The sequence below is a fragment of the Salmo trutta genome, chromosome 4 (genome assembly GCF_901001165.1).
Source record: "Salmo trutta chromosome 4, fSalTru1.1, whole genome shotgun sequence".
Classification (NCBI taxonomy): Eukaryota; Metazoa; Chordata; class Actinopteri; order Salmoniformes; family Salmonidae; genus Salmo; species Salmo trutta.
In genome coordinates this window covers 20416245-20430456 of record NC_042960.1, presented here as the reverse complement: position 1 = coordinate 20430456, position 14212 = coordinate 20416245, and the positions used below count along the sequence as shown (strand labels likewise).

The 14212-nt window shown below is 44.3% G+C and overlaps 1 protein-coding gene across 1 annotated transcript in view; it reads right to left on the bottom strand.

Annotated features, from left to right (window-relative positions):
* Positions 1 to 4596: 4596 nt before the first annotated feature.
* Positions 4597 to 14212, bottom strand: part of LOC115192023 (catenin alpha-2) — a 661748-nt gene continuing 652132 nt past the window's right edge. The window contains exons 17-18 of the mRNA XM_029750111.1: positions 9425 to 9559; positions 4597 to 6725 (exon numbers count right to left, since the gene is read on the bottom strand). Coding sequence (XP_029605971.1) covers positions 6438 to 6725; positions 9425 to 9559 — 423 coding nt within the window. The 3' untranslated portion in view covers positions 4597 to 6437. The remainder of the gene's footprint in view (positions 6726 to 9424; positions 9560 to 14212) is intronic.

The following is a 14212-nucleotide window of genomic DNA, read 5'->3' as shown; positions in this document are numbered from 1 at the left end:
GTGTTTAGCCGTTGTGTGTTTAATAAATTAACACTACCCTGCATTCTCTGCCTCCTACTCCTGACTCTGCACCCACTACACCCTAGCGTTACATATTTTAAGAATTATAGATACAGAACTCCTTTATGCAAACGCTATGTCAGATTTTAAAATAGCTTTTCGGCGAAAGCACATTTTGCAATATTCTGAGTACATAGCTCGGCCATCACAGGCTAGCTAATTTGACACCCACCAAGTTTGGGGCAACCTAAACTGAGAATTACTATTACAAAAATTGGATTACCTTTGCTGTTCTTCGTCAGAATGCACTCCCAGGACTTCTACTTCAACAACAAATGTTGTTTTGGTTCCAAATAATCCATAGTTATATCCAAATACCTCCGTTTTGTTCGTGCGTTCAGGTCACTATCAGAAGGGTAACACGCGAGCGCATTTCATGACAAAAAAATTCAAAATATTCCATTACCGTACTTAGAAGCATGTCAAACGCTGTTTAAGATCAATTTTTATGCTATTTTTGTCGTAAAATAGCGATAATATTCCAACCGGACAACGTTGTATTCATTCAAAGAGGGAAAGAAAAAAATTGAGAAGTCTCGTGAATGCGCATCTCAGTCTCACTGTCCCCAGGCAGGCCAATTACAAACTCTGCTGCTGTACTTTGCCCAGAGACAGGAGACACGTCATTCCGCTTTCTGAACGCTTTAGAGAGCCAATGGAAGCCTTAGAAAGTGTCACGTAACAGCACAGATGCTGTAATTTCGATAGAGATGCAACAGAAGGACAACAAATTGTCAGACAGGTCACTTCCTGTATGGAATCTTCTCAGGTTTTTGCCTGCCATATGAGTTCTGTTATACTCACAGACACCATTCAAACAGTTTTAGAAACTTTAGAGTGTTTTCTATCCAAATCTACTAATTATATGCATATTCTCGTTTCTGGGCAAGAGTAGTAACCAGTTTAAATCGGGTATGTTTTTTATCCGGCCGTGAAAATACTGCCCCCTAGCCCCAACAGGTTTAACCGTGGTTGGAGTCGGCCAATTACTCACGGCTGAAATGCAGTCATTCTCCATCTCCACCCCTGATGTGGACAGGCGGTACCCTTGGAAGGAGACGGACTGTTGGAAGAACAGACATTTCTCAGCCTTGACGTACAGGTCATGCTCCAACAGTCGACCAAGCACCCTGCGCACCAGGGACACATGCTCGGCGAGTGTAGCGGAGTATATTAGAATGTTATCTATATACACCACTACACCCTGCCCGTGCAGGTCCCTGAAAATCTCGTCCACAAATGATTGGAAGACTGATGGAGCATTCATCAACCCATACGGCATGACGAGGTATTCATAGTGCCCTAAGGTGGTACTAAATGCCATCTTCCACTCATCCCCCTCCCGGATACGCACCAGGTTGTAAGCGCTCCTGAGATCCAATTTGGTGAAGAAGTGCCCCCCGTGCAATGACTCTGTCACACTGGCTATGAGCGGCAGCAGGTAACTGTACTTCACCGTGATCTGATTTATACCTCTATAGTCAATGCACGGGCGTAAACCTCCAACCTTCTTCACAAAAAATAAACTCGAGGAGGCAGGTAAAGTGGAAGGCCGAATGTATCCCTGTCCCAGAGATTCGGAGACATGTTTCCATAGCCGCCGTCTCCTCCTGTGACAGAGGATCTACGTGACTCCTGGGAAGTGCTGCGTGTACCAGGAGATTTATCGCACAATCCCCCCATCGATGGGGTGGTAGTTGAGTCGCCTTCTTTTTACAGAAGGCGAGAGCCAAATCAGCATATTCAGGGGGGATGTGCATGGTGGAGACCTGGTTTGGACTCTCCGTAGTTGCACCTATGGAAACACCTACACACCTCTCTGAGCACTGACGTGCAGGAGAATCGATCAGGAAGAGACTAATTCTCTCCTCATGACCCTCCTGCGTTATCATACATAGTGGAGCTGTGACCTCCTTAATCAGGCCCGACCCTAAAGGATGACTATCTAAGGCATGTACAGGGAAGGGCACATCAACATGAACAATAGGGATCCCTAATCTAAGTGCAAATGAACGGTCAATAAAGTTCCCAGCTGCGCCTGAATCTACTAGCGCCTTATGCTGGGAATGCGGGGAAAACTCAGGAAATTCTATACATACACACATGTGCGCAACAGGGAGCTCTGGGTGAGTCGGGTGCATACTCACCTGGGATGCTCCACCAGTGCCCTGCCTGCTGCCTCGACTCCCTGGGGAACCACCCCAGCACCGACCAGCAGTTTGCCCTCTGCGGCCACAGATGTTGCAGGAAACAGCCCCCTCTCCGGTCACCCTTAGAGCAGCACCTCCAAGCTCCATAGGTGTAAGATCGGAGGTGCTGGGGGATGGAATGGACGGACCCCGATCCAGACGTCCGCGGGTGGCCAACAGGTTATCCAGCCGGATGCATAAATCCACCAGCTGGTCGAGGGTAAGGGTGGTGTCCCTGCATGCCAGCTCCCGACAAACGTCCTCACGTTCAATCAGGGACCTCTCATTCCATCCCGCGCTGGCAGCCAGGGTCCTGAAGTCCAGTGCAAAGTCCTGTGCGCTCCTCATCCCCTGTCTGAGATGGAACAAGTGTTCCCCCGCCGCTCTCCCCTCAGGTGGATGATCGAAGACCGCCCGGAAGCGGCGGGAGAAATCCTCATAGCGGACCAACGCTGCATCTATTCCTCCCCATTCGGCGTTGGCCCACTCAAGCACTTTCCCCGAAAAAGAGGAAATGAGGGCGGACACACTCTCGTGTCCCGAGGGAGCCGGGTGGATGGTCATCAGGTAGAGCTCCAACTGGAGCAGGAACCCCTGGCACCCGGCAGCCGTCCCATCATATGCCCTCGGGAGCGAGAGCCGAATCCCACTGGGTCCAGGTGACGGAGGGGTGGACAGCAGAGTGGGTTGGGGTGAAGTTGATGGGGTGTGGGAAAACTCCCTCTCTCCCATCGCTCCATGGTGTGCAGCACGCGATCCATGGCTGTACCAAGGTTTTGGAGCATCGTCGCGTGCTGCTGGACGCTCTCCTCCACTGGTAACGGAGGACTGGGTGCACCTGCTGACTTCATATGAGGTGCGTGTTTCTGTCAGGTGTCAGTGTGCAGCGGTAGGACGGAGTCAGGCGCAGGACACAGAACTGAGTAAAAGACGTACTTTACTCGAAAAGAAACACACCAGCGCACAGAAGTCTAGAACACTAAACAAAGAACAAACACGCACAAAACCATGTGGGAACCAGAGGACTAAATAGGGAATAAATTATAAAGTAATGGGAACCAGGTGTGTACAATCAAGACAAAACAAATGGATAAAAGAAACGTAGATCGGTGGTAGCTAGAAAGCCGGTGACGTCGACCGCCGAACGTCGCCAGAACAAGGAGAGGCGCCAACTTCGGCGGAAGTCGCGACACTCTCGCTCTCTAACGGCGATTGACGAGAGCTCATCTGTTTGATATGGACTCTGATGCCTTCGCACAGCAGAGCTCAGGGTCAGCAGTGAACCTTGAGAGGGAAGGCAGAGGAGTGGCTAGAGCTTTGTTCTGCACTACACTGTCTGTTTGCTTGTTACAGTGAGCTACATGAAGCTTATGTGTTATTGGTATTATGCAGAGTATTCCACCATATTCCTTCCATCACTCTGTTCTTTTCAAATCCATGTCGGTCTGTAGTACACTGTCTGTATGTTTCTGACACAGGGCTTATACATTGAACATTGGGGGAGAATCTCATTTGGATTTTCTTAACTTCTCGCGTCCTTTCGCCTCCTTCTCAAAACCCATTGGATGGGGTCAGAAGTCCTGCCCCTCGACCTTCTCACCCAATGGGTTTTCATAAGCTGGTGAGGAAAGAGGACACATGGAATCAAGGAAATGCAACTGAAATTCTCCTATGGTATTATACAGGGAGTATTATACAGGGAGTATTATACAGGGAGTATTATACAGGGAGTATTACACCATGTTCTAACTTACACCAGTCTGTTCCTTTCAGGTCTGTGATGAACGAGAGCACACATTGGGAGAAAGGTAGAGGATCGGACCACAGCCTGTTTATTTGTTCTTTAGGCTACGTCTCAATTTTCCACCCAGCTCCCAAAATGTGCACTTGCACACTTCCTATCATGTTAAATCCATGACGTGCACTCTTTGAGAAAAGGCTGGAGAATTGCGACATGGCCATCCTTGGAAATGATATGGTGAGCGTTGGTATTTGTGCTTTCTGGTCCTCTTCAGTTTCAAGTACAAAGTTGAATAGGCAATATGAATATCTGAACTCTTACAAAGTTAAATGGTGTACTGCCTGGCATAGACACATTTGTAATAGCCTCTCTAAGGAACCAAGAAACGTGTAACATTCTACGGTGGGTAAAAATTGTGTAGAATTAGACTGGTATTCATGCAATTGCAGATAATAGGTTTCCACTAGTGTGCAAATCAATCGCATTCTGGAAAGCCATGATCTGAAATTGACTTGAATACCCACCTTATAATTATAATATCTGTTGTACTATATAAAAATATAGGTGCTTGCGAGTGATAAAGAAACAGGCGTGGAGGGAGGTCAGTTAAGTTGAGGGGTTTATTAGAGAACAGTGAATATAAAGGTATTTGTTTGTATGTATATACAGGTAACTGCCAGTGTAAAGGAAACACCAACATAAAGTGTCTTGATAGGGCAGTGGGCGAGCCAGAACAGTTTCAATGTGCCTAAGCATAGATTATGTGTCTGGAACTATATTGTATGGATGCAACCCAAATCCATCATTTGATGTTTTGTTGATGGTGGTGGAAAACGCTGTTTCAGGCGCCACTCCAGAATCTCCCATAAGTGTTCAATTGGGTTGAAATCTGGTGACAGACGGCCATGGCATATGGTATACACCGTTTTCATGCTCATCAAACCATTCCATGGCCATTCATGCCGTGTGGATGGTATTGTCATTCTATGGGGGCCATGGTAGGTAGCCCAAATTATGGCCTGCCCAGCATTTTTATACATGAACCTAAGCATTCTGGGATGTTAATTGCTTAATTAACTCAAGAACTACACCTGTGTGGAAGCATCTGCTTTTAATATACGTTGTATCTTTCATTTACTCAAATTTCCATTATTTTGGCAATTACCTGTATGTATGTATGTATGTAGGACTCTAGGGCTTCATTTAGTCAGGCACCCCAATTCTGATAATCTTTCCACTAATCACATCAGATCTATCACATCAGATCTTTTTGAGACCTGAACTGATTAAAAGACAAATTAGTAAAAAATATCAGAATCAGGCTGCCTGTCTAAACGCAGCCTAATATTCTCTGAGCAAACCACAACTAGTCATACCTCTCCGTGTCTACTATTAGACTCTACAGAATAATCCAATCAGGCTGCGATATAGTTAGTGATATCATCATGAGAAATTGATTTTTTAAAAAGGCAATACCATAGGACCATAAAGTGTGTGCATCGTTCAGGAACACCGTTATGGGTCGGGAAGGAACAAGGAAACAAATTACTTGGATGCCAAACACTTTCAGTTACCTTAAATATAAGTTATTCCTAGCTCTACAGGTAAGGTAACATTCAAACCCGGGGAAAACATACAAGATATTAAGTTAGGAGGGGACAAAAGCACAGATCTCTGGGGGTAATACTGTAAACCTCTTCATAGTCAGGCAGTGGGATTTAAGTTGAAACGTTTCATCAGGTCTGCACATGCAACACTCAGTAAACTAAACTCCGATTCAATCGTCTTCTTATAATGCACATTGTCAAAGAAAAGTTTGTAATTAAATCTCCCTGCCTAATTATATCGAGGTTTACAGTCATTTCTGCACAAACCTGTGCTCCTTTTGCACCACGAAAATGCCGCCCAGTTCATCAGCCTTGATAGGTCGATCCTCTTATTACAGTGATTTCACTACTGCGCCATTCATCATTTCCATTCAGGCAGTTAATGTCAGTACCACAATAGTAATGATATAGCAATAATATTGACGGCCATTTAGGTGCCCCTCTTCTGATATGTTTTGTTTTTAACTTTTTATCTCCCTTTTTTAAGTAAGTTCTTGTTTTTAGTGTCACACATTTGGCTCTCACACGGTTAAGCTACAGTAGTAATAATAGTAATAAATATGGGTGGGAGCACGCTGGCTCCCCATTGGCCGAGAAGCCCCAACGTGTTCATGGGAGCTGCAGTTCAGATCAGGTGGCGGGATAGCAAAGTCCTCCAGGTAGGTTTTTTCATTGACCCTTCGCTCAAAAGGGAGAAAGGAGGCGGTGTTATTATCAGTATAACTCGTCTCACCAAAAGAAACAAATTAACACAAAGAAAGAAGGGAGTTTTCTTAAACTTCTCGTTGTCGGTGTTGTTTTTCTTGGTTTCAGTGACATACGTCGTGGCGGTGGACATCTTTAGAAGGAGTCCATGGCCTTGAACTCGCTGAGGGCCTGGACGGGCGAGATGTGCTTCTTCTGCGAGCCCCGTCGAACGCGGGTCTGGCACTCCTCGGGCTTCTCCCGCTTCACCAAGGGCTTCTTCTCGGGCGCCTTCATGCGCCAGCTGACCACAGGCGAGTTGACGGCGGCGGCGCCGTACACCTTGGCGTACTTGGTGGACGCCACATAGCTGGCCTTGACTGTGAGCACCACAGCGTTCATCAAGTTCTTGGCCGCCTGGATCAGGGAGGTGGCGCTGTCCAGCTACGGAGAGAGACAGAGGACAACTTAGAAGTTAAAATCCTATTTCGCTACATAGTATTAACTGTAGTAACAACATTGTAGTTACATAGGAACTGCTATTAGTAGATCAGCTTTATACATTAAATGAACATATGAAAAACCGTCACATATATAACACCTGCAATAGAAGCAATGGTTAGGTCAACTGCAAACCTGCATCATCAACTGCACATGCAACATTCTGCAGACCCCATGAGGGGAGGAAGGGAGGAGAGGAGGGGGAGAGGTGAGAAGAGAGGGGAGGGAGATGGGAGAAGAAGGAGAGGGGAAAAGGATGCTCTAAGTGATTGGATAGGTGTAAGCAATAGTCCAACCAATTGGATATATTTTAGGACATAAATGAAGCATATCTATTGGGCAGGTGTAAGCATTAATACTATCCAACCAATTGGAGATCTGTTATTTCTTCAATGAAAGAGTATTGAGATGCACCCCTTTCTTAGACACACAGTCTTGTAGACATCCCATGTCACGCTGCACGATAACAAGAACTGCCTGCGGCAAAGAGCTCTCACTGATGAAGGCTTTATCAAGCCAGCGGTTCTTACAGTACAGAGGTGAGCTCTCTGTCACTGGTCTCCCCCGCAGGGCGATAGCAGGTCCCTCACTCGTCTTATCAGAGCCCAGAGTAGCTAGACAGGGTCAGAGTGACCTCCAACACATCTCTGATATGACAGCCTCATTAAGAGAAAGCAGTGTCTAAAAGAACATGGTTACGTCACCAATGGCACACTATTCCCTATATAGCGCACTACTTTCGACCAGAGCCTGTTATAGTGAACAATTTGTGTGCTGGTCAAAATAGGGTGCCATTTCAGATGTAGTGCCCATAGAGTTTCAGCTCATCTTGTCGGGATTAAATTACTGCATATTACTGGGTATTTTAAACATAATTCGGGGTATCAAGGGCACCCACCGTGCTGCTAACCTTTTTATAGTGACCAGCTGGAGTTCGGAGCCAATTAAATCTAGCGGTTGACTCCCTTCTCGGGGTGGGGGGCAAGGGGGTAGGGGGGCCATTCGCAGCCTCTAAATGTCAGCCAAACAAAACGCAGGGAGAGAAGAGGGGTACACCTGACCTCCACCAAATGCTAATTAAGAAGTGTCTGAAAAAAAAAGTGGGTGTCGTGTAGCGAGGGCGATGTTTTTCAACGCTTAATTGTCAGTTGTGTTGAGGACTCCCTGGGTTGGGGTTGGCACTGCGAAGGGGAAGAGAGAATGAGAGTTTTGCCAAACAATGATCGAGAGGAGTGTTACTCGAGGACCTGAGTGTTTCTATCCATAATACGCCAATCAGAATAGGTCTATTTTAACAGATGATTGCGGATATTTTTACAACTCATGAATTGAACAATTCCGAGAATTCAGTGAGCCTGTTTAATGGAGGGACGCGCGCGAAAATACACTACATGACCAAAAGTATGTGTACACCTGCTCGTCTCATTCCAAAATCACATGAAGTTGGTCGCCCCTTCGGAGATTTCCGAGTTCTCAGTTGTTTTGAACACGGCATTAGTCTCAGCGGAGAGAGGGAGACAGCAGCAGAGGGTCCGCCTCTCACGGTCGCTGCTCTGAAGGGGTGTCCACATACCTTTGGACATGTAGTGTGCGTGTACACAACCAATAACATTTGACTACTGCTCTATTGATTGGCATGCTTTTAGTGTTTAGCATATTGTAGCAAAATGGCGGGGCAGGGAAGCGAACCGGGTTGCTGGCGTGAAAGGCTACAAACATCCTACGCATTGTGCCAATAGGGTTGATTGGTGAGAAATTTCACATGGCTCATACTGCAAGGATTGCTACAATATTATCCATTCACGTTTATACTGCCGTTAGACACATTTATTGTGTAATAATTTTGAAATGTTATATTGTTAAGTTATGTAAAATCATAGGGTAATTTCAGTAAAAAAAAAGAAAAAAGATCAAAGAGAATGCCTGGACAATGAGTCTCTCGGAAAGGTGGTCTTTGGCAGCCAGCAATCTATACTAGAGCCTAAGGATATAAAGTCCTTTCCAAAACGCCATACCATTTCCTAGAAATGGGGTGTATATCAACAGTATCAACTAGCTTTCTTTCCCCTCTCGATCAAGACAAGTGGACAAGGGAAGGATGCCAAGTGACATGATTGAGATTCACCCCACAAGTGCATAGCAGGGTCTATAGGGGTGGATTAGAGATTGGGCATGCAATTAATTTCCACCTGTTCAGCGTTAGCTTAAAATACCATTTAAAGTTGAACTGAGATGCGTCTAACCAGTTTAGTAGTTAGTATCCACCATAACGCTGCCATCATCTGTCCTGTGTTTTTAGACAAGCGCTGACGGAGAACAGACTAGAGCTGTCTGAAAACATTACTAGCTTTCAAAATCCTTGCTTCCTCCATTGTTGTTTCATCAATTCCTCGCAAAGTGCATTGAATGAGAGGATCCAAGGCTCTCCCTCAGAACTCCTCCAATGCCCTTTGTGAGGAATTGTAAGAAACAAGGAAGGAGGAAGCCTAGGGAAGGTCCCTTGTAACTATTGAGATAAAGGAATGAGGCCCACAAGACAGAATATTGCTGCTCACCAGTGCTTTATACACCTGAATACAACTATTGACAGAGACCCAGGGCCTTGACTGTACCATGTGAGGGTGTTGTGTGGTGAGACTTACCCCAGAGACGATGAGCTCTCCTCCCAGGTTCTGGACCTCGGCCTTGACCTTGCTACAGATGTTGAGCTGGTGGCAGTACAGGGCGATTCTCTGCAGGTAGGCCAGCAGGTCCTGCTTGCAGGCCGAGTCAGGGCACTGAGACATGCACACACGCAGTAACATGATGATAAAATGTTTTAAAAACAGGGAAAATAGCAGAAAATTTGTAAAGAAGCATGGTTAAGAAATAGTCTTGTTTTGTACATCAGAAGTAGTTTATAAAATGGTTGTGCACAATTTTCTTTACTAATGGCATGTCATTTCTCCACTGTACTCATTCCTACAGCAGAAAAACAACCAATCATCGAAATAGCAGGGGCAATTAGCAAGTCCTTTCCGGACCTCTATTGTGAGAAGCCATATGAGTCTACCTCTAGTATATACTGAGGTAACCCTATTCCCCCTATTCACTATATAGTGCACTTCTTTACACCAGTGCCCACGGGACCATTTGGGAATAGGGTACCATTTGAGGCACAGCCACAGAGAGGGAGCGGGACAAAGGCTTTTCAGTCCCACTTGTTAAATGCACACAAAGTAGCTGTAATATATTCTGGACGTCATGCAGCGAAAATTGTTACAGCCCACAAGTTTCCTGGTGGGTAATGAAAGAATGGTGCGTTCGCTACTTTGCTTTTAAAACGCTCCCGGGCACCGTTTTGTACTGGCACCTTTTTCTCTACCATTAACAGTAAATGGTCTTAACTACAACATTCAGGCAGCATGTATAGAGTCAAAGGGAAGGGAGAAATTCACACAGGGCTCACTTCCTTGTCTTTAGGGGGGCTAGGATACATTGGGAAAGCCAAGTTAAAGGGCCGCACGAGCTAGCTAAGGGACCATGTTAATTAAGGGCATGCGATGTTTTCAAACATTTTGCAATGGAAGATAAAAATGCGCATTTCTTATTCAGTAGTCCCTCCCTGTTTCGTTCCGTTTTCTTCATGAACACGACCCGTCTCTACCTATTCCCCTCGAGTGGCGAATCCTGTGTTTAGATTGTTCCAATGTGTTCCCTTTCCACACTTGTTTTTTTTGCCAGTTTAATTGTGCTTTAGTGGGCTTGTTCGCCCACACTGAGTAAGTAAGTAAGTAAGGGTGTGAGGCAGACTAGTAACGATGGACTCCAAGTACTCGTGGTGCAGCACTAATGGTCACAGATGCACAGTTATCCTGTTTGCACAACAAATAAATGCTTTTATTGCTGTGTCCCAAACGGCACCATAATCCCTGCATAGTGCACTATTTTTAACCAGGGCCTATAGGGCTCTGGTCAATAGTAGTGCACTATATAGGGAATAGGCTGCCATTTGGGATGCATTTTTTGTTCACATTATACACTGAACAAAAATAGAAACGCAACATGTAAAGTGTTGATCCCATGTTTCATGAGCTGAAAGAAAAGATCCCAGAAATGTTCCATACACGCAAAAAGCTTATTTCTCTCAAATGTTGGCAACAAATTTGTTTCCTTCCCTGTTAGTGAGCATTTCTCCATTGCCAAGATAATCCATCCACCTGACAGGTGTGGCATATCTATAAGCTGATTAAACAGCATGGTCATTACACAGATGCACCTTGTATTGGGTACAATAAAAGGCCACTCTAAAATGTGCAGTTTTATCACATAACACAATGCCACAGATTTTGAGGGAGCATGCAATTGGCATGCTGACTGCAGGGATATCCACCAGAGTAGTTGCCAGAGAATTTAATGTTAATGTCTCTACCATAATCCGTCTCCAACGTCGTTTTAGAGAATTTGGTACTGCGTCCAACTGGCCTTACAACCGCAGACCACGTGTATGGCGTTGTGTGGGCGAGCGGTTTGCTGATGTCAACGTTGTGAGCAGAGTGCCCCATGGTGGCGGTGAGGTTATTGGTATGGACAGGCATAAGCTACGGACAACGAACACAATTGCATTTTATCGATGGCAATTGGAATGTACAGAGATAACATGACGATGATCCTGAGGCCCATTGTTGTGCCATTCATCTGTCGGCATCACCTCATGTTTCAGCATGATAATGCACAGCCCCATGTCGCAAGGAACTGTACACAATTCCTGGAAGCTGAAAATGTCCCAGTTCCTCCATGGCCTGCATACTCACCAGACATGTCACCTATTGAGCATGTTTGGGATGCTCTGGATCGACGTGTACTACAGCTATTACAGTTCTCGCCAATATCCAGCAACTTCGCACAGCCAATGAAGAGGAGTGGGACAACATTCCACAGGCCACAATCAACAGCCTGATCAATGCAAAGGAGATGTGTCACGCTGCATTAGGCAAATGGTGGTCACACCAGATACTGACTGGTTTTCTGATCAATGCCCCCTACATTTTTTAAAGCTCTGACCAAAATATGCATATCTTTATTCCGAGTTATGTAAAATCCATAGAGTAGGGCCTAATGAATTTATTTAAATTAACTGATTTCTTTATATGAACTGTAATTGTTCCATGTTGCGTTTCATATTTTTGTTCAGTATACTTCAAAGTACAGTAAATAATGACTTGAGTTAAAATGCCATCTTTCAAAGATCAAATCCAAACTTACAAGCCTTTAACCAACAATAGAAAAATGTGCAAAATAAAAAAGGAATTAGTAACAAAAAAATAACAATAATGTGGCTATATACTGTATAAGGAGTACTGGTGCCGAGTCAATGTGCAGATCACATTGATCAGCGATATTATAGATATTATAATCAATGCTATAATCAATGCTATAACTATTGATACACAAATGGACACAGCAGTCGTTTAAAGTATCTGTCCAGTGTTCCAGATGTATTATAAAAAATGATTAAGGATGTTAAAAATGAGCTTTTCTCAGTGCCCCTGCTTGGCCTGTTAGGAACAACAGTGTTTTGGGCGTATATTGGTTAAAAAATAAAACAAATTATTGGCAGCTCAGCTGCTACCTATAACAGTCAACAACAGCTAACTAGGTTTCCTCTTGACATAAAACTTTTAGCTATAAACCACAGGAAAGGCGAGATGGTTGATGTGTGGAGGATCTGGCACCCCAATGGTGGAACAAGCTCCCTCACGACGCCAGGACAGCGGAGTCAATCACCACCTTCCGGAGACACCTGAAACCCCACCTCTTTAAGGAATACCTGGGATAGGATAAAGTAATCCTTCTACCCCCCCCCCCTTAAAAGATTTAGATGCACTATTGTAAAGTGGTTGTTCCACTGGATATCATAAGGTGAATGCACCAATTTGTAAGTCGCTCTGGATAAGAGCGTCTGCTAAATGACTTAAATGTAAATGTAAATCTGCTTTGACTTGCCTTCTTGTTGGCTAACGTTAGCTAACGGCTTCCAAGCATCAAGCAGGACAACTCTTGCAAACCACATAAGTAAATAAGCATTTCGTTGGACAGTGTATACCATGTATATCATGTATATATGACTAATAAAACTTGAAACTACAAACCACATAATTTGAAATAGAAGTTACTGGCGGGATACTTTAGTTGTTGCAAATGCTTTGTCCCTTTTACTAACACCAGCTAAGGATTGCTTGGCTTGCTAGCTAGCTTGCGTGCAGTGAGTGTGCTGTGCATTCCGGAGACCGTGTTCAAATACCCATGCGTGTGTCCTAAATAGTAGGCCATTTGAGTGTGAAAGAAATTAAGTTTTATAGTATGTGACATTTAAAAAAAATCAAGTATACTTTAAATGCCTGGATGTCATACTAATTTCGGCTTTGGCAACAGCTGATAATCAGATGTGGGGTCTGTGATACCAAAATTAACCAATAACACAAAACAACACAATCATTCATGACACATTCTCAGTATGTGAAAATAGAATGTTTTATAGTATGTGAATTTTAGAAAATCGGGTATGATTTAAATGCCAGGATGTTATCCTCATTTCGTCTCTAAATCTAGTTGAATTTGATGCACACTTTTTTGATGCACACTTTTCCACAATGCATTGGAAGAGGTGAACTATGAGTAATAGGCCCTAGTTCTCTTCAAGTAGCCAAACAACAAAACTCGGCTACCTAATTGGGAAGTTGCCACACAGAGAAGCTTCTGAGGTGGTGTTCAAATGTAGGCTGAGTAGTTTTTGTTCTCCTTAAAATGATCACAAGTATTGCATCATAGGCTACATCTTTGAAAAATGAGTTCTCATTGAATAGGGTTTCTTGTTCTCTTGGCCTTCATCAGAGCTTTTAAACTAAATACTAAACCATCTTTTTTTATATATATATATATTTTTTAATTGGATATTAAAACATACAATCTACTTGCAGTGAAGCCGCTCAACATTTACATTACATTCAATCATCTAACTGACTCCCATCCAGAGCGACACACAGAAGCAACCAGGGTCAACACCCTGCTCAAGGGCACGTCGACAGGTCACAAGGTCAAAAACGGGAACCGGAACCAGCGAAATATCAGCCACCGGACCAAGCTCCCTAATGCCATGCCACCAGCCCTCCAAGATACCCCCTATGGGTCCCCGAGAGCTGCCCCTCAACCATCCGAGACTCCCCCTCCCAAAATAATCCTAATCAAATCAAATAATTATCATGTAACAACGTTGCCCCTCAGTGTCATTCAAACTTCCATCTTTTGATTTGTGAATGTGTCGGCACCGGGGACTCGGGATGTGGTTGCGTTATGATGTCATGTTAATCAGGCATTTTGATTTGAACATATGAATTGTTTTAGTTTTGTAGGCTACCTATTTAATTATTTAATTGATGGATCAAGCCTTA